This window comes from Cygnus olor, chromosome 1 (assembly GCF_009769625.2).
Source record: "Cygnus olor isolate bCygOlo1 chromosome 1, bCygOlo1.pri.v2, whole genome shotgun sequence".
Classification (NCBI taxonomy): Eukaryota; Metazoa; Chordata; class Aves; order Anseriformes; family Anatidae; genus Cygnus; species Cygnus olor.
In genome coordinates, this window is record NC_049169.1 from 206942900 (window position 1) to 206966227 (window position 23328).

At 50.0% G+C, this 23328-nt stretch overlaps 1 protein-coding gene across 2 annotated transcripts; it reads right to left on the reverse strand.

The window, feature by feature from the left end:
* Nucleotides 1-231: 231 nt before the first annotated feature.
* On the reverse strand, nucleotides 232-20264 carry DGAT2 (diacylglycerol O-acyltransferase 2). Of its 2 annotated transcripts, none has more exons than XM_040544626.1 (8): nucleotides 20063-20264; nucleotides 13646-13765; nucleotides 12796-12903; nucleotides 11876-11946; nucleotides 5722-5926; nucleotides 1809-1983; nucleotides 1279-1481; nucleotides 232-545 (listed from the first exon to the last, which is right to left on the reverse strand). In XM_040544626.1, the coding sequence occupies exons 1-8, from the start codon at nucleotides 20100-20102 to the stop codon at nucleotides 391-393; spliced, it is 1077 nt and encodes a 358-aa protein (XP_040400560.1). In that variant the 5' UTR covers nucleotides 20103-20264; the 3' UTR covers nucleotides 232-390. The 2 variants fall into 2 exon arrangements, with proteins under 2 accessions (XP_040400560.1, XP_040400559.1); XM_040544625.1 differs by lacking the exon at nucleotides 20063-20264 and adding an exon at nucleotides 16201-16370.
* Nucleotides 20265-23328: the final 3064 nt, after the last annotated feature.

A 23328-nucleotide genomic window follows, 5' to 3' on the forward strand; every position in this document is an offset into this window, starting at 1 on the left:
TACTTTCTGGTTGAGAACCAGCTGGATGCTGCCATCCCAAAATAGCTTACACAGTAGATGTAGGAATGCTTCTAATCCACCACTGGCAATCCAACAGCATTATAGAGCGGATTACAAAGGCAATCATTTCCCCCATCCAAATCCTCACAGCAATGGGGAGTTGTGCTCTTTCGGACAGAAAGATGTTTGTAATGGGATTTATCTTAAGTAAATACTCTTTTTTTTAAAAAAAATAATTATTTTTGCAAGTGGTCTAGCAATACTTTAAACACTTTCTTTAAGAAGACACATACACCCACACATGCTTTCAAATGCATGATGACAGTTTGGACTCCTGGAGAAGATGGGCTGAATCTGAGAGAAGGAGGTGCTGCTGCTGAGCCAGTCCCTTCAGTTGACTTCCAAGATGTCAGTCTCTGGCAGACCAAATTTGCTCTTATACTTGTCAAAGAGTTTGATCAGGGAGTCCACGTACATGCTGTGGTAGAAGTCCACTTCCTTCTGGGATGGATTATCAATTTTGGGGATGGTGATGGGCTCGCCAACTGATAAAAAAAAAGGAAAGACCCACAGGTTAGGTTAAATGCTCCTGTATGCCCTGGAGATTTGTCCTCTAGGGCTACAGATGCATTAGCTCAGCACATCCACCCTGGCATAGCACAGCTTGCCATCGTGGTAGATGTTTACCTCCCCAATTTTGCTAGGCTCTGAAGCAAAACCATCCCACCGCTAGGATCTAATTTCAAGTTTCCCATTTTAGCTACACAAAGAGCAGCAGGGCTTGTGTGCAAAATGGTGGGGAATTCCCACTTGCTGCCTGCAGCCTAGTGATAAATCCCCCCACAATTAACAGGAACCAAGGCTAAAAGCTGCCGTTCTCATACTTTCCCTATACACAATAGCAAAGAAACACTTATTGCCCTAAAACCCTTGTTTCTTTGGAATGGAAGACTCAAGAGGCACACGTTCACGTTGCCAGCAGTAGGGCCGCTTCTGATTTTGGCTGTCCAAGACCAGAGAAGGTAACAGCCACAGCATTTTGTCCAAAATAAGCTCACTTGCTCAATTGCCTGGCAGAGTATGATGGGAGTCTTGCAGCCTCTGGAAGCCGTTGTGGCTCCTTCTCAGCTTGAGCTGGGAGGTTTCATAAAGAAGGGAAAACGGAGTTTTATAAATGGAGTTTTGCAACACCCCAAGACCAAGCTAGAGTGGGGATATAGCACAGATTCAAGTATGCTGCTACCTAGGGAGGCACACATGTTCACCCCAAAACCTTACCGACAGTGGTGATGGGTTTGGAGTACGGTAACAAGCCCCACGTGTTGGAGGAGAAGAGGCCACGGCCATGAAAGATGCACGGAGCAAAGCCAATGTGCTTCTGAAACTTCTTCTGAACCCATCTTCCCCAGGAACCCTCCTCGAAGATCACTTGCTTGTACACTTCATTCTCTCCGAAGGAGTAGACAGGAACCAGGTCCGCACTAGAAGGATGGAGAGGTGTTAGAACCCCCGTGCCCCTGGGCTGTGGTCAGTACTGCAGCACCACGTGTTGCTGTGCACTCTTTAAGGCTGCACACTCACAGATCTTATTGGCCAGAGCTTTATTTGCAGCACAAAGCACAGACATGGCAAGTCTGCTAGACTTGGCAGAAGACGGGACAGGTTCATGTGTTTGAGGCTTTGGGCATGGAGCTGTGCAACACAGCAAGACTGCAGAAAGTATCCATCCAAGACATCATTTTCCTTAGGGGATGAGACCACTTTTTGTATGCGAACAGTACTGCTCGAGCGTCAAGGTTGCCTCTTACCCATGCCGTAGAGCCAGTTTCACAAATCCTTTCCGGTTTTTCAGCGTCACGGAGTTCTTCCCCGGGGTGCAGTTCAGGGACTCCGCCGCTCCCCCCACCACGATGATGATGGCGTTGCCGCTGCCGTTCTTGGATAAGATGTAGTCTATGCTGTCGCGGTTCACAGGACATATACCTGCGGAGTAGGGGGAGATATAAGAACCAGCTGCAAGACCAGGAACAGCCTGGATGATCCTGAAGACACCAGCCACCCTTGCAATCAAGGCAAGGACTTTCTGCTTCTAGTTGAGTTGCCAAATTTCCCTGTGGTCATGGAAAAGGGCTGGGTGTCTTATCAGGCAGCCTGTTCCTTGACTACACAAGCATTTAATAGGACTGGACAGCACTAGACTTCGTCATAGACAAACTCCATCACCACCAGCTCTCAAAAATTTGCCTTTAAATGCAAGATTTCTGCAAGGATTTCCTTCTGCGCTTAGCGATGCACAAGGCAGTTATTTAAGACTTCCTCCCTCCGTGCAAACTGGAGTTGGTTTATCCTTAGGGTGGAAGCAAAGCAGCTGTGATTTTGACGGATACAAGTCTGAATCTGACCAGTTTCTCAGCAAAAGCAACTAGTGGAATAAGTCAGCCTGTGAGGATGCTTTAGTGATACAAAGAAAACAAAGAGACATCTAGTGTCGATTAATTTGAAAAATAATTCAAATTTCCCAAATAACATCTCAAGCCCTTGCATGAGAAGGGCAAGGTTCTCAGGTAAGTCCATATTCTGGGATGAGTGCCTGGGAAGGTCCTTTCCTCGATTGTGTGCTGGCAGGGGCAGGGCTGTACTACCACCCACAGCACTTCAGGGCAGGAAGTGCTCTGCAAAGCTGAAGCACCAGGCCTCACTCCAGCGATCCCATTCAGCCAGATGAAAAAGGGACCCTTTGACTTCTACTCTATTGCTCTAAAAATATTAAGAAGCGCGATCTTCTACCCCTCAAAGTCATGGTTTTACCCTACAGTTACTGTCTGAGCTTGCTCATGCCTCACATTTTTGGCTAGCATAAGCCAAGGAAAAATGAGATGCCATCATTTACATGCCCATCCACACAACTTGTCCGAGCTGCGCCGAGTACTTAAGGTCATTGCACCACGAAGGGCAGTAGTACATGCCATTTAATTTTAGAAGCTGATTCTGCACGTCTCATGGTAGTCACTTGAACCAAGAACTGAAGTGATGAATGGGTCCCCTGGAATTACCCAGGGCAGGCCTGCAAGCCTTTGTGCGTATCTTTAAACACAGGACGCCAAGGTCACCACCTCACCCCAGCTCCAGGCCACAGGGGAGTAGACCTTTCTCCAGATGGCTGGATTTGAAGATGGAAAAACCCATCCAACTTCATTCAGCACAGCTACAGCTGTCCCTGACCATGTTTCTCTGAAAGACTCAGCTGTGCTGGCCACCCAGTAGGATGTGCTGTGTTCAGTTTTGGGGCCCTCACTACCAGAAGGACATCGAGGCCCTGGAGCGTGTCCAGAGAACGGCTCCGAAACTGGGGAAGGGCCTGGGACACAAGTCCTGTGAGGAGCGGCTGAGGGACCTGGGGGGGGTTTGGGCTGGGGAAGAGGAGGCTCAGGGCAGACCTTATTGCTCTCTGCAACTGCCTGAAAGGAAGGGGTGGGGAGCTGGGGGTCAGCCTCTTCTCACAGGTAACCAGTGATAGGACCAGAGGGAATGGCCTCAAGTTGTGCCAGGGGAGGTTCAGGTTGGAAATGAGGAGACATTTCTTCTCAGCAAGAGCGGTCAGGCGTTGGGACGGGTTGCCCAGGGAGGTGGTGGAGTCCCTGTCCCTGGGGGTGTTCAAGGAAAGGTTGGACGTGGTGCTTGGGGACATGGTTTGGTGGGTGACATTGGTGGTAGGGGGGTGGTTGGACCAGGTGATCTTGGAGGGCTTTTCCAACCTTAATGACTCTGTGAGAGCCTTGGTACTTCTGCCCTGCCCACCAAGGCTCACTGACGACACGGCCCTGGCTATCAGCAGCACCGATTTATGTTCGGCCCTCTCACACTTGTCAGCAGGAGATTACTGCTGCTCACAGCACTGAGCATGGAAATCCTTCCTCCAGGAAATGCGACGAGACATGCAGACAAGTGGCGAATGCAGACTTGTGCTCTTTAGCACATTTATACAGTATATAGGATTTTCTGGCCATCTCCTTGTGCCTCAGAGGAGGCTTGCTATAGCTTTAATCTCCACTGTAACACTGTAATATGCAACAGTGGTTGCAAAATGGCTAAGGTTGTGTATTGGTACAGTAATATTTGCCAGGATTTCACTCAAAGTGGTTTGTCCACAAAACAAAGGATTCAGAGAACTATCAGTACTTTGCAAGCAACAGTTTCCAAGACTTTGCAATGACACCCTCAAGATTCAGTATAGGAAGAGTAAAGACAAATAATGGCTTTCAGAAAGATAATTTTGTCCAAGAGACCACACCTACAGTCTTCCTTAAATCCAGTAAGTACAAAGGGAGCAGGATTTCCCACTGATTTAACTGTACTGGCTTGGCTACCCCAGAAAAGAAACCCTTTCTGCTCTAGGATGTGGCTCTGGATGGGCACAAGATTTCTTCTTGTCACCTGTCACCTTGTGCAGATTGAAAGGGTCTTTTTTAAGCAGAATGGCTGATGCTGCACAGACAAATGAAGTTTACAGCTGTGCAATAGTCTGGAAAGCAGATCCCAGCTTCTCATGCACTGCTGTCCTGCAGAATTCCCAAAATATTTCCATCTAATGCAGGCAGACAGCAACCAGCTTGCTTCAGATACTGCCTTTTCTGAGCAGGGGCATGCACCTTTTCTACACCACGTCTAAGTAGTCTTCCTCTCCCTCACTTAATTAAGGCAGTAATCTAGAAACCGTCAAACCTAGACGAGCCGAATGCTGCTACTTCCTCACTTTTCCCAGCCACAAGTTAAGATCCAGCCAGAAGGCTGATACCTGTTTTAAGTACATTTATTGATGGTAAATGGTATTGATTATATATTGATTGCTCCAGGAGCAGCAAAAAGGTTACTTCATTGCTCATGTCATGGTCTTTCAAACCTTACTTCCTCATCTCTCCCTAACTCTTGAGCACCCTTGGTCCAAAAGGGAAGTTCAGGCCACACAAAAGCTGTTTCTGGAGGTTATCAGTGCTGCTTCCTCTGCCCAGTCATAACCTATGAATGCTCCATCATTAAAATAGTGGAGTCCATTAAAAAAATAACAAAACCCAACAACACCTAAAAATGTCATTCAGCAGTTTATATCACTGCCTATTCTCTGTGGACCATCTACAGGAATATTCCCAGGAAAAGGGCTCTTCTGAGCACCCAAATTCTGTAATTCTGGCAGGCATCTAAAACCAATTGGATGAAGAGGGCATCTACCACCACCATGAAGCTTGGCTGCATGCCGCCTTGTGCCATGAGACCCAGGAGCTCATGTTTCAAAGACTAGGGAATTCTTGGTATTTTCACATAGCGCAACTTCATCTACCAATACCTCCTACTACCAACTAGGATGACTTGTTTTACATAGTTGTGGCTGTGAAAGATGTAGGCAAGTACCAGATATCTTTAGTATGCCCTTGGACCAGAATATCTTTGAACTAAGGTTGAATGCAGAGAAGCAGCAGCCCTTGCAGCCTGAGCATTTATTCACAGCTTCCGTCTGACATCTATGGAGGTGATGTTTGTGTGATGCTATCAGGGAGAAGGGGTTGTACAGGTTTCTCCCACATTTTTTCACTTGAATCATAGAATGCTTTTGATTAAAGATCATCTAGCTCCAACCCCCTGCAATGGGCAGTGTCACCTCCACTAGATCTGCGTGAAAGAGGGGCAAAAGCATGGTTTGGAGAAGCAAAGAGCTCCTACACTTACCTCCAGACATTAAGTAGTCCCTCAAAATGGGCATCCTGAAGTTCCCAGCCAGGGTAGCAAGGTACGGTCGGATCCCGGGGAATTTCTGGCTGACGCCCGTGGCCTCTGTGCTGAAGTTGCAGAAGGCACCCAAGCCCATGATGCCATGTGGATGGTACCCAAAAATGTAATTCCTGGTGGTCAACAGATTGTGGGTTTTAACCAGCTAGGAAAGAAACGGAGTGAGCTCACATGAAGGCAGATGTAATGTAATAATAAAAAAAGGAAAATAATTGAAAAAATAAATAAATCAAGAAGTCCCCAGTACAAGTCCATCACTTTTGTCCCCCTTCCCACCGAGAACAGCCCAAGGGCTGAGGATATCAGCTCTCCTGGATTTCAGTGGCTGCATTAAGGGCTGCAGGTTAGACTTTGGCTCCTAAAACTGAGCAAGCAGAATAAGCAGACTGATCTTAGTCACTAAGAGGACAGGCAGCCAAGCAGGAACAAAGGCTGGTTGCAGTAGGCTGTGCCCTTTGTTTCTCCACTCTTCCCAAAGGTATTCTTGTAAGCCTCTTGTCCAAGCCAACCCAGTTCTTCATGGTCCTGTTAGCCACAGCTACGCCTCCTTCCAAACCCCATCTCGGCACGTTAGTGGCTCACACCCCAGTGAAAAGGGACAAAAATAATTAGTGTCCCATAACACGAGCAAGTTTGCTTAATATCTGAAAAGAGACCGAACCGCTTAACATGCCTTCTGGCCACCCTCCAAGATGGAAAAAGGCATGGAGGAGAGGCTTACCGTTGGAAACTGTTCTCCTTTCAAGAGATTTCACACTGATCTACACACCAAAAGAGCCAACAAAACACCTCGAGCCATCCACAGCAGCGCTCAGGTTTCTGCAGGATGCGCTCCAGCGGCAGTGACCATGCTATTTGGGGTTGTGCAATGTTCCTAACCTAATATTCCCTTCTGTCTCCACACCACGGACACACTGAACACTGAAATTTCCTTAACCATGCACAGCACAACCCATGCCCTGGGTTCCATTAGGGCCAGATAATTTCCCTCCCCCTATAAGTAACAGTGTCCCATGCATCAGAGCATCCTTCCCTGGCTGTATGCAAGCAGGGCAAGTGAGCAAATTAAAGGACTGCTCCATCACTCTGTACCCTAAAGCCCAGAGAAAAACCAGATGCAAGCCTTGTTTCCTCTGCTAATACAGGAGTAGGGATTTTAAATCAAAATTACTTGTTTTTCCAGTTGCAATAATAACATTTTTTGCTGGCTGCTGCACCCCAGCAGCTCTCAGACCGGGGCAGCACCTACAAGCCCCAGCTGCCCTTCAGCACGACGCTCTGACCATCTCTGCAGCCCCTGATTGTACATGCAAAGGTCGTGCTTTGTGTCAGCCCCTGTAGGAAAAAACCTGGTGTGACGCTGCGGAAAGCCGCGCGTTACGTACCCAGCTGCCGTGGCCAAGAAGTACTTTGGCAGCAGCAGCACGCAAGCCGGTTTTGTTGAATCATGCTACGGGGAGCTGAAGCCCAGTTGCGACATGCTGAGCGAGTGCCCAGAAATGCCATTCCCTCCTCCTCTCCCCACGCTCCTGCTGCTCTCTGCAGCATTTGCAGGGGTTAAGACAGCAGCTGCAGCAGGTTAGCCAAGCTGGGTGTCCTACCCCTGCACACCTTCCTCTTGATTTGGGGTCACATAGGGCTCTGGGAAGTGTCTGCAGACGTTTGGGGTTGCAGCAGCTCCGTAGAGCCTCATGGCTTATGTCACACCTTTATCCCTCTCCCTTTTTGCTTAATTAGAAGGTGACTTTGCTTTTCATCCCCTGGGTGCAAGGACTGTCCCTCTGCTTTGACCACCTTGGACAAATTGGGCTCCAAGACCACAGACTGGAAACCTCTCTCCCTGGAAGAGTGGAGGGAAAGGATGCAATGGCACAACAAGTAACCCCTCCATCCGTCACGTCTTGCTCAGCTGTAGGAGAGACCCAAGACCTCATCCTCCCTCTGCACCGAGTATCGCTGCTCTCAGAGGAAGGTGCCTGGAGCAGAGGGGCTGTCCTTGTCCCTCCGGAGCAGTAGGCACACCACGCGTGCTGTCCTGCTGCTGCCAGCCCCTCAGCCACGTGCAAGGACACCCGGCTCCCACGTGGAGCTCCTTACTTGCATGAGCCTGGCCAGACCAGTCAGTCTGTCTGTCTGTCTGCCAACATCTCCCGTTACAGAGGCGTGGAGTTGTGCTTCTCTTGGCAAGGATACGCTTGGTGCTCGGGAGCACGCTGCCTGCACATTGCTTGGTGCGAGCAATGCCGTGCCTGATTTTTCCCCCAGAGGTGGAAGCCTTTTCAGAAAGGTTCTCACTCTCTGAAGGCCTTTCCCGAGGCTCCCAGCAGGGATTTACAGGCTCAAAGTCATTCTGCCTTTCACATTGATGCTTTTCCCCAGCAGCTTGTCCCGCACACTTGCCGCTGCCCTCCTGCCCGGGATGCCCCATGAGAGATGGGCCAGCAGAAGGTGAGCACATTTCATGGCTGATCTATATAATGGAGAACATCCTCCTCCTGCTAGTTCAAGCCAGGACAGCCCCACACCACAGGCACCAGCCACTTTTGCCCATGCAGCACCTGCAAGTGTTGCTTAGAGCTGCTGCTGCATAAACTCAGCCCAGGGCTGAGCTGCCAGCAAAGGCAGAGCCTTGATGGCTCCCTAAACTTGGTCTAGAAACAGGAATTTAAGGGCTATAAGCACTTATTCCTGGCCTTGAGCACAAACGAAGCTTTCCTTAGGAGGCTGATCACTTCCCACTGCACCAACACACCCATCCCAGCTGCTGGAAACCCAGCCTGAGACTGAGCACACCACGGTGGGAGCAAAGGTCCATCCATCTGCTCGACCATTAGCACAGGCAAATTTCTTCAAACAGATCTAAGCCTGCCTGCAGGAGCTATAAAGCCATGTAATCGGGGTAAACAAACCAACCAGAGTTAAATATTTGAGTGCCAAACGGACCCGAAGAACAGCACTGCCAGTTGTATCTACAGGAACAGGAGGGGTAAATAATGCATGCAAGTGTGGAGAAAGGGGGCTGCAGAGATGGAGCCAGCAAAAAGCAGAATGAAAGCGAGTTGTTTAGGTGAGTGTTCACATCCAGCCACAGCAGCCACTGAAGCATGCAAAGAGCAGGAATTTACAGCTCCTCCTTCAGGATCCACAACTAAACTTGCGAAACGATGGAAGGACTGCAGCTAGCTGCATCCCGCCCAGCTGCATGGTGGAAGAAGCTGCTCTCCCCTTCCCAGCGATGCAAACCAGCAGCTGGAGACCCCTCCAGGCTCTGGGTATCACCGACGCACTACAACCCCCACAGGAAGCAAAACCTCCAACTGAGCAGGAGATGGAGAAGGTCTCACCACACGCATCTGGCGAACACTCAATGCCTGACATCACCAAGAGCCAAAGGTCTGCAGTCATCGCTATCTGAAGTGTTATTTGCCCTGGAGATAAACAGCGGCAGCTCCTACATGCACGGGGGAGGGCTCCTTTTTGCCTAAACAAGACCTTTGGGTGGTGGAAGATGCTAGGGAAGCTGCTGAGACCTCGCCTGCCTCTGCAGGGTCGAGTCAGGCACAGCACCATGCCCACGTCTGCAAGAGCTCGGGTCCCACCTGGTCGTTCAGCAGCAGGATTTAGCTCCCTGGCAGCTTCCTCAGCTACTTTGCGCGCTGCTTAGCGCTTAAAGCACTGTCTGCAAGGCCAGCCACTAAGCAGCAAACAAACTTAAGCTCCTGGTGCCCTAAAATAGCTCATCACCGCCGGAGCAGCCGCACGAAGCCCCAGCAAGCGTGTACGAGCTCCTGCAAACTCAGACTGGTTCCCAGACCCACTTGGTATTACAAAACACGACCTGGGTACCTCCGGGTACGATAGCCCTGGTGTTTCAGGAGGCAGATGCTGCTCAGTGAAGTGTAGAAACCGAGCCAAGTCATCATAAACAAGCACACCAGAGCAGAGCCTGCTTCTCCTGCAGCTACTCCCGTAAAGCAAGCCCGCGGAGGGTTGCAGCAGGTCTAGCCCCAAGTTACGACACACAGCTTTGTCAGGTGGATGCCAGTTACATTTCAGCCCGGCCAGATCCTGTCTGGTCCTCCAGCTTGAGCTCACAGCAGCTTGGCATGAGGAAACCTCAGCTCCCAGACCTGCAGCCTCCGAGGACAGCAGACTTTTGGCCTCCACACCCACATTTTTGGTGCTGCAGAAATGGGAGGTGGCTTTAATGATTTGGGAAATGATCTACGAAGCTACCTCCTATTTGGTTTTTGGACTATGGGTTAAATCTGCAGGTGGTACCTGCGCACAGCTCTGCACGCAGAGGTTGCAAAATGCAAGCTGAACATTACGAGAGCTGCTGGCAAAATTGTTCGAGGCACTGATGTGACTGGTCCCCGTTGTGCTCAGTGGACGTGTGGCACTGCAGACCTCAACAAGCCAGCCAGAGAGAGAAACCAAGCCCTGCTGAGCCCTTACAGGCAGCTGAGGATCCAGCCAGGGTGAATTTTGCAGCCAGAAGAAGATTCAAACAATGTTTGTCTCTACACCAATCTCCCACTTAATGAAGACAGATAAATAGTTTATCCAAGGAATTCCCAGGCCTTTCACAAGCCCAAATAGAAGCTGCCATCCCTCCAGTTCTGCCCTTCAGCTCCCATTTACCATTTGGCTCTGCAAACCTTGCACAACTCCACCCCTTTAGCAACAAGGGAATTACAGCCAGAAGGGGACCTTGCAAATGCGCGAACTAGCAAGGATTTACCTAAAACTGCAAAGAAGTTCAGTTTATCTACCTAAAACTGCAGAGTTCACATACCTGAACAGCCCAGTGTTTGCTAAGCTTTTAATACCCACGGTGGGGCTGAGCCACAGGGCTGGATGATGGGTGCCACGCAAAGGGACGGTCACGCAATGGGACCAGCCACCACCGGTGGCCCCCTTGGCTCAAAGTCTCCAGGAGAAACTTGCCTGCTTCGGTTTTCTGCAATATCAAGGCAGCAGGGCTTGTGGCAAGCCCTTAAAATCTCATCTCCCACACCACAGCCTGCTCTGCTCCCCTTTAGCTATGGAGCCGACCTGGCAGCCTGTGCAGCTGCAATATTTTCCACGTACACCTAAACCTGCCAGAATTACCCATTAAGAGCAGCAAGAGCGTGGCAAGAGGCTCGTTGGCCGGCAGCACAGTCATGCCCCTGGGAGTTCAAGTGACTTGGGAAGAAGGAATCCAGGCTGTGCTGCTTTGGCTTCCTGCAGGAATTGGATTCTCCAATGCGTGGACTCCCTTGGAGCAGGGTGGCTCGTTAAATAGCCATCCAAGGTGCCTCCCTTTTGCTCGGCCTGATCAAACACTTGCCAACAGCCTTATATAATAGTCCTTCCACCTGTGTGCCCTTCCAAAGAAGCATCAAGTTCCCCCCTTGCTGAATTTGCCCTCTGGTTCCTTCCGAGTCCTTTGGTGAATTTGGCAGCCCCCAGAGCAGAGTGGCAGCCCTGTCCTGGCTGCAGGATGCCTGAACTACCACGGAAAGTACGAGCACAAACCAGGGACTTGGAGCTAACCCCACCACTGGACCCCAACACCCCAAACCAGAGAGTTTAGAACTAATTTCACTGATTACTATGAAATAAGGCTTTTGGTGCATGGGCTTCATGGGCTTCCCAGTTATTCTTACCCATCGCCCTGCTGTCCTATGGAAATAACTGGAAAACAGACCAGAGCTGAGCTAGGTTTACAAGTAGAGACCAGAGCTAGTGCTAGGCACAAAGCAGGATTGCTGCAGCATGAAAAAAAAGCTAGAGGTAGCAGTAAGGTTCCTTTTTCTTAAGTCAGATTGCCTCAAGAAGTCTGGCAATAAAATCAGAAGCAGCATCTTCTGCAAATCATGATCCTACCATCATGACCAATGTATTTCAGATTTTTTTTTTATTTATTTTTTTTTTACCATCACAGCTGCTCCAAGCAGTGCTATGGCAATGCTACATAAGCCATGTCCTGCTTACAGTTCAGTGTCATGGATAGAAATAGTGAATGACCAAAGTCATCTTCACAGAGGTTGTTAAAACTGAGTCTAAACCAGAAAAGCTAATTGCACAGAGACAAGCTGGTGCTTACCCTTATTGGAAAATAATCCCTGAAGTACCTCCATATAGCCCAGTTTCTCACCCATTGGGATCTTCTTCCACCTGGAGAGAAAAAAAAAAAAACCACTCTTTTAAAGCCATTTCCACCTGGGTGCCCACCAAGAAACCTAGAGGGCTCCAGGCAGGTCGCTGCCTCCCTGGGGAAATCAACAGCTTCTTTCCTCTAAGGGAGTGAGACACCTACACCATTCACTAAAATCAGGTGAAACCAGCAGTGCTGAGGACTTTAAGGTACTTCAACAAGCTGAGCAAGGCCTGATGACAAATTTGGGGTGGGTCAGACTTGGTATTCTGCCGTAGTTGGGTGTCGGACAAGTCAAGGTAGAAACAGCTCGAGGTTAACCTCAGATTTCCCCTTTGGGGAAGGAAGGCTGAGATGCTGGAAGATTTCAGCAGTCTTTAGCACAAATCTCCACTGCTTAAACGTGGCCGTGAAAGGAATCACCAAAGCTCCCTGCCATTGCTGCAGTGGGTCTCGGAGCTGGTTTCTGCAGGCTTTTAGGAAATAGAAATAAAACTTTCTGATTTATTCACAGCAACACAGCCTCTGCAGGGGAGCCGTATCTTAATGGCCATGCCACTACCTGCACCTTGCAAGAGCTGGAGAGGGCAGCAAGATCTTTCGTTTTGATACAGATCTTCCTGATAGTGAGAACCTAAGCCTCAAACCCATCGCAGCAACGGGCTGTGAGCACCGTCTTGCACAAGCAGCAGTGCCTACAAAGCCTGCAGTCGCTGCTCCTGCCGAGGGCTGACGTTTGTACACTTCACTGAGTAAAGCTCCCAGCGGGTGATGCCGAGGAGGGAAGTCACCCATTACGAGGAAGCGCCGCTTTGTCCAAACAGGGAGACAAGGACACAGGTATCGGGGATCGATTCTGTCTTATTTACCTTTCTTTGGCGTGTTCCAGTCAAACACCAGCCAGGCTAAATATAGAGCAGCGATCACCCAGCAATCTGTGCACAGTATGTACATGAGGATTAAAGTGCAAGCAATACCTGGACAGGGTAAAGAAAGAAGAAAACCAAGTGGTGTCAGGTTTTGGGCTGCAGAGGGCATTTACCCTTGCACTGAGAGCCCCTTGCCTTTTGACCCTTCCATAATGAAGTCTTAGTCTCAACCTGATGTCATTAATCCTCAATCAAATCGGATTTAACTAAAAAAAAAAAATCATGATTTGGGACTGAGAGAGCTTCCTCCAAGGCTACCTGCTTTGAAGAATGTGCACGAACACCCAATTTTTGGTGTCTGCAAGTGTTTCTTTTCTCATATATCCAGCTGCTTTACCACACAAGAGTAAAAACTCAACCAGCACCAAGATTTCTTTGTGGCCATACACCACGGGCGTTTCTTCCTCAGCTACACGAACCTGCTGCTCGTTACACCAGCTCTACACCAACCATCCCACCAGGTTGCCAGAGATCCCACCCACAAATATTGGGCTTTTATCACAAACTAAAAGGGAAAGGAATGGCAAGACTTTCTTGACTGACTGCAGTCAGCTCGTTTCTGCACTTGAATTCAGTCTTGCTTGTATGGTAGGCATCAAGGACATCCACGGCTTCTGTGATTTTTCCAGAGCCAGGCAAATTCACCCTTGCCAAAATATCACCTCGAGTGTGCTCTGCGATAGCCACGTGCCCCAGAAACTGTCCTCAGCCACTGAAAGTTATGTTAAAGTCAACATTTTCTGCATTAAAAGCCAAAAGGTTTTGCTTCAGGCCACACAGTGCTACTCACCCATGATAAGGAACGTGAGGACCCATTGCAGCACAGAGATGATCTGCAGTTGTTTCTCTACTTTGGATTTGGATAGCCAGAACAAATCCTGCAGAGCAGAAAGAATGCTTGACCCTGTACCTAGAGAAAGCATAAAAGTCAAGTTACATTTGCGTACCAAGCACAGGCACTGCTTTTAGAGGTGAGTAAAGATTGCAATGTTATACTCTCAAATCAGACTTTTAAAATCAGTACCTGTGCAGTTTGCTTTTGGAGCAAGGCTTGTCAGGGGCTGACATTTCCCAGGGAGTTTAAGCACCTTGGGAGCACTGCCATCTGCAAACATGCAGCTGTTTTGGGGATGTTGGCAGGGATTTAATGGGTAATGTCAGTTCCCACCTGAGCAAGCCTCCAGCTCACCTGGCCATGAAAGCTCGGAGGGCACTAACACGTCCTAGCACACACCCCTGCTGCAAACTGGCAGCTCCTGGCAGCGGTGTTTGGTAACAGGGAAAACCACAAGAGTTTTATCCTAAGATAAAGCTCTGCCATCCCAAATCACAGGCAAGCACACGCAGGCTGTGGTCTGAGCTATTCCTCATCAGGCATGTGCCCAAGGCAAGCTCTGCTCTCCAGCCTCCTGAAGCCCAAGACCTCAGGGATCCACAGCTCCAAGGGCAAGACAAACTACCAGCATATTTCTGAACCAGTACAGCGGGAAGGAGGATTGAAAGCCACTTTTCAGAGTTTTCAACCGTTCAAGTGGGGAGAAGCCTAGTCAAAAACTGAACTGAAAGACCTGGTTTCTGTCTGAGGAACCTCTCACTGCAGGGTTTGCAGACAACCTCCAGGAAGAAGCACCTGCAAGTGGGTTTTCCTTCATTTCTCTTCATTACTGTGTTTTACGAGCACCCTAATTACAGGCTAAAATGCAAATCCAGCTGCTGGCCTATGAGCAAGTCGGGAGGCGTGTTTACATATTTCCCTTTCTTCCCTGTTATTAGAAGGGCTGCAGCGCTGCTAAGCAGCTATTACGTTAAATGCATTCAATTCTTGCTCTTGCTGCCGCCACTGCTAGTGGTGGGGACCACAGCAAGTGCTCATGCAGTAAGAATCTGGCTGAGAAGAGCCTCTAGAGCTTTGGTAGCTTCTACAAAGAAAGCTTCACTAATGCATGCTTTAGCTATGCAAAACACCTCTACCATCTTTGCTAACTCTTGCTGGTAGTGTAGGCAGCAGGATTAAGGCACCGTGGCTGCACCTGCAGATCTCCTGCCCCAGGCTTGCATCTCCTTTTGCTGCTCCTCTTCAGTGCCTCTCAACCTGCACATGGTCCTGAGGACTGAGAGCTGTCTTCCCAAGCATTTCTGCTACTAAAGGACACCAACAGGGAGCTGCAGCCTAAATTCAGTGCCAGCTCACTCCTGCCTAGGTGATATTTAATCTGGATTTCCACCTGAACTCAGTATCAAGCAAGCTGCATTTCTGCAGTTATACATTCCTATTGCACAGCTGGCAAGAAAGCTTTTTTCTTTTTTCCTAGCAATAACTAAACCCATTTCCCAGGTGAGGTCAAGGATGCTGTCACCAGTACCTTTCTCTTCGCAGTGAAGAGTTTCCCAGCTAGAAGGGAACGCAATGAGGTCTGGCCAGTCTGTTTCCAGGAGCAAAGCTTTTAGGGATACAGCCAGTGACACCACTACATCCTCAAAATAAGCCCAAAGTCTTAGAGCTGGTTTGTGACCCATAATAAAAGCCCAGCTCCATGTAATTGATCCTTGCAGCACCTGCAGCTACAGTACTGAAACATCTTTGGACTGAGGAACCCAACACTCCAGCCCTGGATCGCCTAAATCCCCTTCCCCTGGAGAAAACAACTGTTTAACCCTCCAAATGAATTTGGACTGCAGCATTTTCTAGATGCTTAACAAATTGTAGGCATCGCTAGCCCCACAAATAGACCAGACTGGGTAGCAGAAGTCAATCTCTCGTCTAATTTCTCGAATCACATCAAGCATTCAGCTCCTGCAGAGGGAAGGCAGAGGTTCAACAGCTCTGAGCAGGCTGCTGAGCACCTGCCTTGGACAAGTGGTGCCCTGGGGCAGCTATTTGCTGAAAGCAAAAACATCCTCGGCAGCAGTCAAGCTTCCCAACGCCAGAAGATCCAGTAGATACCACGGGCATCCATGTTACATTAACACTAAATTCCTGGTTAAGGATAAGGAGGCTTCACACGTGGGGTTTGCAGCCCCCACCTCCTTTCTGCCAGCCTCAGCAGCCAGCAGGCGTGCTGGAGAAGATGCTCCAGACATGGCGTGGAGCAAAAGAGCTTTGACAAGATAGAGACGTGGCTTTGGGACTAAACTCAGGGGAAAAATCCCACACTGGTACCTGGGTGCAGCTCTTGAAGGAAACCCCTTCCTTCCCAGGAAGGGACTGTTCACTTCACTGTTCACAAAGCACTGTTCACAAATCAAAGACCCAAAGGATAAATGAGCGAAGGAGACGCAATTTCTCTAATCATCAGGGGGCTCATTAGCTTCATAACCAAGTTTAATAAGGCCTATTAGACATACCCGTGATGAACCTTGAGGCAGAAGGACACCACACCCCCCAGCCTTTGGCATCCATCCGCATCAGTCCTTTCCCCAGGGAAGATGTTTAATCCTGGGGCAACGCAGCCCCCCCATCTTCCTCTGTTGCCGGCCCCAGGACCTTTTCCAGCTGTCCTGATGGATGGTTGCCCATTCCGGAACAGGGCAGCCTGCTGTTTGGGCTCACACCCCTGGCAACCCATTCCTATGCAGCAGAGATCCCAACGCCACCATCCCTGGCCTCACGGGTGATGCTGAGCTCCCTTGGTGGCAGCTCAGGAGGATGCTACGTGGCGAGATGGCCAAAAAAAGTGACTTCTCCAGAGGAGACCTCGCTGCTGCTGAGGCAGCAGCCTTCCAAAGAAGCTCAGGGCTGTTAGGCAGCCATCTCCCAGCTGGTGATGGGCTGAGTGCGTTTATTTAATTCCAGAAATGCTCAGGAGATGCTACTAAGGGGCTCATGGAGACAGTAAAGGGTTTGGCTGAGGAGGGGGGACACACCAGCAGCAAGGACCCAGCCAGGGACAGCATCTGGAGTGCTTCCGCCACAGCTAATTGCAGATCAAGCACTGCCATTTATCCAGGCACCGAGGCAGACCCAAAGGCTCCAGAAGAGGAAATAAACACGACTCGACACGTGGGCACCAGAAAACCCAGCCCACAGCACTCGGGCAGCAGGCTGAGTTAGATGAGAGGAAGCAGAAGCGTTACAGATACAGCCTGGCTTTTAACAAGCTCTCGGGGTATTTTTAACCACGACATTTACAAGACCACGAGCACGTTAACTCTCAGCCAGGAGTTACGCTGCATCACCCGGCTTGTTTGGATGAAAACCGTGGCTGAGCATAAGGTGCAAGTGGACGTTTGGAGCTACAACTTCAGCAATGAAGCTGACAAAACTAAGCTAAGCAAACCAATACTAGGACACTTGAGAGGAGCCAGCCTCCTGTCCAAGAGCAGGAGTCTGCACGGCAAGCTGCCACATCGAATATGATGTCTGTAAAAATCCCTCGAGCAACAGAAGGTGCTCCAGGGCTGGGCTGACTCAGCTGCAGGACACAAGATCTTCGCTCTTCCAGCCTTGTTGGTTCCCCATCTACCACCACAAACCTTTGCTATGGAAAGCCAGCGTGGGGTGCAGTTATCCTGTCCTGTACACAGCTGCACGGCACTTATATGTGCACCTAAATAATCCTGTATTAGCTGCAGTAAATGTCTCTGGAGTTCAGCGACAGAGCTAGCGGTGACGTGTGACAGCACCGTTTATGTCAGCCCCACCAGAAAGGAGCTGGGATCCTGCAGGGGGAATAAGATAGTTTGCTGTGACACTTATCCAGCAGTGAATCCATATCTTCTGGTGGCCCTGAGCTTGGCTTTGGGTCCGAGCAGTCACAGTTGGGGGTGAAGGGAGGAAACGAGGAGAGGAGACCCAGAGCAGGCAGGAGTTTGAGGTGGGGCTTGTCCAGCAGGGCTTGTCCAGGACAGAGGAAGGGAACACGCTACTACATCGCATCGGTGTGCCCAGGAAGGAGAGGAGGTGACATGAGATAAGGACAGACGCTTAAGGACAACCTCGAGTGCTCTGACCACGCTAGCATCCCTCCTGAGAGCCAGCACCTCCTCGCTGCCCTGCCAGAGAAGTAGGGCAGCACCTCAGCAGCCTCTGCCCGAAGTGGGTCAGGGCAAGAGAAGGCGACAGCCCCCTCCTACCCAGCCTGAGGGTCTCAAAAGTGCCATCAACCCCCAGGCACTGGTCCAAGGACCTTGCTATCCCCAACACGGGGCTGGTGCCTGAGAGAGGTCCCCTGCAGGGATGGATGGACAGGCAGATGCCAGCACCCAGGTTTTTATTACTATTTTTTAAAAGCAGATGCCATCACCCAGGGTTGTGTGGTTTTTTTTTTGTTTTTTTTTTTTTTTTTTTTAAAAAAGGAATGGTCACCGATGGTCACACTTTGCCAATCCATTAGGGTAGGGACAGATTGGTGATGATGCCCTGTGCTTGGGCATTGGGATGAAGCCAGATGCCGGAGAGCAGAGGGCAGCGTGGCTCGCTCCGGCTCATACCACAGAGGCCAGCAGGCCTTTGCACAGGCAGGAGACTTGGAAAGGACGGCCAAGGAGGTGGCGAGAAGCCTGACAGGCTTCTTCTAACTCCTGGAGGTGGTGGAAGAGGTAAAAACCCATGACCGAGCAGCGCCAGAGGTCCTGTGCACAAACCACGGCACTGTACTGCCTCTGCCCGTCTGAGAGCTGCAGGATCCCACAGCACACACAGAAACAGGGAAAGAAGCACAAATATCACTGCCAGACCCCCACGAGGCACCTCGAAGGAACTGACCCGAGGAGAGTTAAGGCAGCTTTCCACCACTAAGTGGGATTAGCTAGAGATGAGGCCAATCGCTGTCCCTAAACCACGCTCCGTTTTGCATTATGCACGTGTCCCAGATCCATCCTTAACACATAACGGGGCGGCCGCTGAGGGCTCAGGTCAGCCCTACATATTTTATAGGTCTCCTGAATGATTTATCCTCTGCGCTTGGCGTGCAGTTAGGCCTCAGTTTAACTGTTGGCTTGCTGTTAATTCGGGCGACCCGCCTCATCCTGCTCCTTGCACAAACGAGCTAAGTTGCTTTAGGGACCGGAGGTGGGTACTGGAAAGGCACTCAGATCTTTTCTGAATCAGTTCATGGCTGATCCTACAGTCAGGCCTGACGGCACCCCCAACATCTCTGGGTGCCATGTTTTTGGCATAGCTCCGCACCCACATGCGGGGCTGGGCACCTACATGCAGGGCTGAGAAGGACACGGGGCAAAAACAAGAGCAGAGGGCTTAATTCCCCAAGGTTCGGTTCCTCCCAGCCCTGCGAAGGATTTTTGCTCAACCAACAAGCCTCGCACAGGTCTCTGCAGCCCAGGAGGAATTACCGGTTTGCTCTTGCAGCCTTTTGCAGCACAAGGGTTGCTCGGGGAGCTTCCGCAAAAACCCTCCTGCAAAAAAACCTGGCTGCTTGCAAGCCCTGATGCTCCTCCAGAAGATCAGAAGAGGGCTACGAGCCCTTGATGAGCAAACCCTAAAGACTGTTGAGTTTCCTCCTGCAAAACCTCTGGGCTGCCCCATACTTTCCTCTGCAGCCTGCAGCAGGAAGCGTTGGGTGTCTGCAGGGTATCGCCGCCGCCACCCAGCTCGCCTCGCTCGCCGAGGAAGTCACCGAGGGTGCAAAAGCAAAAAAAAAAAAAAAAAAAAAAAAAAAACCCTCTCTGCTGCGCTTTGCAACTCAAACCCTCACTTTCCCACGGAGCGTTGAACCCCTCGTTGCAAAGCACTAACAAATAGCGACTTTTTTTTTTAATTATTATTGTTATTATTTTGATTTAAACCTGTTGATGTGAGCGCCAGCGTTACAAAACCGGGCTGAATTCATTGCTGCACACTCAACTCTGCCGGCAGCGCTGATAAAGCCACACTTCCCTTCCCACCACCACCAGAGAAGAAAAAAAAAAAAAAAAAAAAAAGGAAAATAAAAGAGGAAAGGCCTGTTTTGAACCAAGTGCCGCATGTTTGCAGGGTGCAGCGTCCCTCAGATAAAGCAGCCCCGGTTTTCGCAGCAGTTTCAGGAAAGCAGCCCGGCTCCCTAAGGTCCCTTGAAAGCAAAACTGCCGGGGGAGCTACCGCAGGGAGCCCCCCCAGGCATTGCACAGCGCTTTTTCCCGTCCCCCTTCTTAAAAAAAGCAACCCTGCAGGCAGGCAGAAGACGGACGGGGTTCCTAAAATCATCGCCGAGCCCCGCAACCCGCAGCATCCCCCCGGCCCCGACCCCCTTTTCGCCCCCCCCCCGGGTACCTCTCAGCACCCCCGAGTAGGCGGCGATGATGGTCTTCATCGCGGAGCCGGGCTCAGGTGCTCGCCGAGCCCATGGGATGGAGGCAGAGGGGGCTAGAAGGGATTTTTTGGGGAGCCCGGTGCCGCCGGGGCGTGGGGAAGGCGCCGGGAGCGCATCCCTATATAGCCCCGGCAGGAGGAGGAGGAGGAGGAAGAGGAGGAGGAGGAGGAGGAGGAGGAGGAGGAGGAGGAGGAGGAGGAAGAGGGCGGGGAGGGGCGGAGCAGCCCTGGCACCGCTGGGCTATGGGGGGGAGCACCCTGACCACAAGGTTTTTACCGTCTCTGCTTCATTCTCCCAGCCACCAACGCCATATCAGGGGGGGTAATCCCCCAAGACTCTCGTTAGCGGGGTGCACGTTGGGGTTTCGGGGTCCATTTCTTGCTCCCGTGCTCTCCCCGCCCTGCTCTGTGCTGATTTTAGGGTCCCCAGCGGGGTTGGGGAGATCTGGGTTCCTGGAAGGATCACGAAATTAAGAGAACATCCTAGAAATGTGCTTATCGGCAGCTCTCTGGGTTTCGTTAATCGGGTGAGAGCCTGCAGGTATGCCCAAGCCACCCCGAAAGCCTCATTTTGTTCTCCTAATGGGGAATTTTAAGGATCTACTGCTGAGTTATGCATCCATAGCCATCCAGGTGTTATTTAGGAATTAAGGTACTAACTTAACTCTCCTGCTGAGCCATTTCTATGTATTTTTACAGATGGGGCCAGGTCAGTCTGTCCCAAATCCCACAAAATAAAACCAGATTCCCTATAATGGGGTCATGTCTGGCCCTGTTGTTAAAAGGGGGGGGGGTTGGGTTCTACACTTCTGGAACAGGCTTATGCCCTTCCTCAACCCCATTTCATCTTTTGTAATGTGGAGGAAATAAAACCAACCTGCGTCTGAGAAGCGCTTTGAGATACTGCAAGGAAAACCCCATTGAAAGCAATGAGCATTTGTGGGCTCCCTATACATGGCAGACAGATAGCAATGATCACCTAAACACCCCCAAAAATGCTTCAACTTTTGCCTGCCTTTGTCGGGTTTGTGCCCTGCTGAGGCAGCACTTTGACCTGTGGCTCCTGGTGTTGCCACTGCAAAACCGCCACTTTTTGGCCCAAGGAGACAAGTCCACCAAGTGTTTCATAAAAATTCACATTTCCAGCCAACTCTCAGTTGTGGAGAGCTTAAATTGCATATTCAGAGGTGAAAAAATGTTTTTTTTGTTGTTTGTTTGTTTGCTTTTCCTAATCCCCTCTTTTGGAGCTGAGCTGGCCCGGGACTTGTTTGCTCCCCTTTGGGCGAAGGAACGTCTTCCAGGGGTTGTAATGGCCTGTCGAAATTGGTACGAAAATGGAAAATTACGAGAGCCTGTCTGTAGAAAGGGTCTTGCCCAAGAGCTCTTGGATAAGAGCTCCAAAGGGGAGCCCAAAATAGAAAGAAATCACCGACAAAAATACTGCCGAGTGAAAGGGGAATGATCTCCTGCACGTCTCTGTTGGCTTAGGGTTACCCACAAGCAAAGAAAAGACCATGGGAGCTTTTCTTACCATAACCAGGATAAAATCCTGCAAAAAATCACATTGCCAAGTGGTGACGGCATGAGCCAAGTGGATAGGTAAGTGTTAGTTTGCTGTTAGTGGGCTGAGACCTCCGGAGAGTTAAGGGTTGTCCATCATCCTTCTCTTGTTGGATACCCACCTTGTTGTACAATTTGGGGGTAAATTTTCCAAATCTTGATCATTTCCTTGCTCCATACGCCACAGTAGGGTCCCAACCTGGGAGAAAAGCTCACAAATACACGGGAGTAAAACTCATAAATATATATTAATAAAATAAATAAATAAATAGAAACCTCATCGTTTAATGGAGCAGAGGGTCGTGCAGGAGCACCAAGGCTACCATCAGGCTGAGCAGCAGCTCGGACACGTGACTTGGAGGCACAAATGATGACACTATATTTCTTGGGAAGAAGGAAAAATCAATCCTGGACCCATGGAGGCATGGCCGAGCCCCAGGACAGCGGCTGCCTTCACGCGACCGGGCAGGGAACTGGCGGCCACCCAGACCCTGTCCCTCTCCTTTCACCAGCGCTCCCCTCGTGACATTTTTTCCTCTCCCGTTCAGCTCAAGGAAAATCAGAAAGCGGACCCGAATGACAGATTAGAGACACCCTGGCTCTGTTCCCCATGCAGATACTGTTTCCCACCAGGAAGACGCACACCACGGTGCTCTTTCCGAAGATGTTTTTGCAAGTGCCCGCAGTTTGTTTTGCTCGGTGCCTACATTCTTCTCTCAGCGCAGCAGGCATACGACCCTGTATATTATTAACCCGCATGTGTGCAGAGATTATTCCTAAACAATAACATCCTTTCAAATACCCTGCTATTACTTCACCTGCGCCTGAAAAACAGGGGCTGTGCACCCAAGTAACACGGGCTGGAGGCAGCCTTCCAACTCCGGGCACCCTAAACAATTCACTGAAGTTTTAGGCTCCTTTATTTTATTTTATTTATTTATATATATATATATTTTTTACTGGGTTTAGCAGCAGCTGAACCTGGCAGCAAAGCAGCAACACACCCTCATGCAGTCACATTTTTTTAATGCAATTTTCCTTAGGGCAATGCCCATTAAAGCTTTTGAGAACGCTATATATATTTTTTTCTTTTCTCTTACTTTTTCCATTCGGGGATTTGGGAATCATAGGTAGGTTGTGGGATGGGACTGCGGGACTTAGATCCAGCAGCTGGCAAACAACACAGATGCCTTGTTCCTATAGGGTTATTTAGCAGCAGAAACTGCCCTATTTTTAAAGCCTGGCAGGGATCAGAGTTCAGTCCTCATCCACGGGCCAGGTGTTTGGGTGGATGCATGACGCTGCCTGTGTTTGGCGTGTGCTCAAGCTGAGCGTATCTATCTCTGTAATTCTTCTTCCCTGGCTTGAAAACTCAGAGACATTTCCCTGCCTATGGTCAACCCTCTGGTTATGGGTTTTTAAGCCTTCTGTTCCCAGCCAGTGTTATTTTGAATAGATTTTCATTTCCAGAGCGGACATAAGCTTCAGACACGGAGGGTTTGGGCCCTTGATCTGCCTCTATCTCCCCCTAAAAAACACCTAAAAAGGGTCTTTCCCCCCGTGTCCTCCTCCTGAGACCAGCCTATTTCTTCTGATGCCCGCAGCAGGGGAATTTGGGTTGGAAATAAGGATCCCCCCGAGCTCTCATAGCAGAAAGAAAGGAACAC

Bases quoted from the DNA above. Each gene is read 5' to 3' on its own strand.
- DGAT2 (XM_040544625.1), bottom strand. From the start codon at position 16,261: ATGCGGATGGATGCCAAAGGCTGGGGGGTGTGGTGTCCTTCTGCCTCA. The intron at 5,927-11,875 runs GTAAGCACCAGC...TTTCTTTCCTAG, and splicing joins GGGATTATTTTCCAATAAGG to CTGGTTAAAACCCACAATCT. The intron at 1,984-5,721 runs GTAAGTGTAGGA...CCTACTCCGCAG, and splicing joins GGACTACTTAATGTCTGGAG to GTATATGTCCTGTGAACCGC.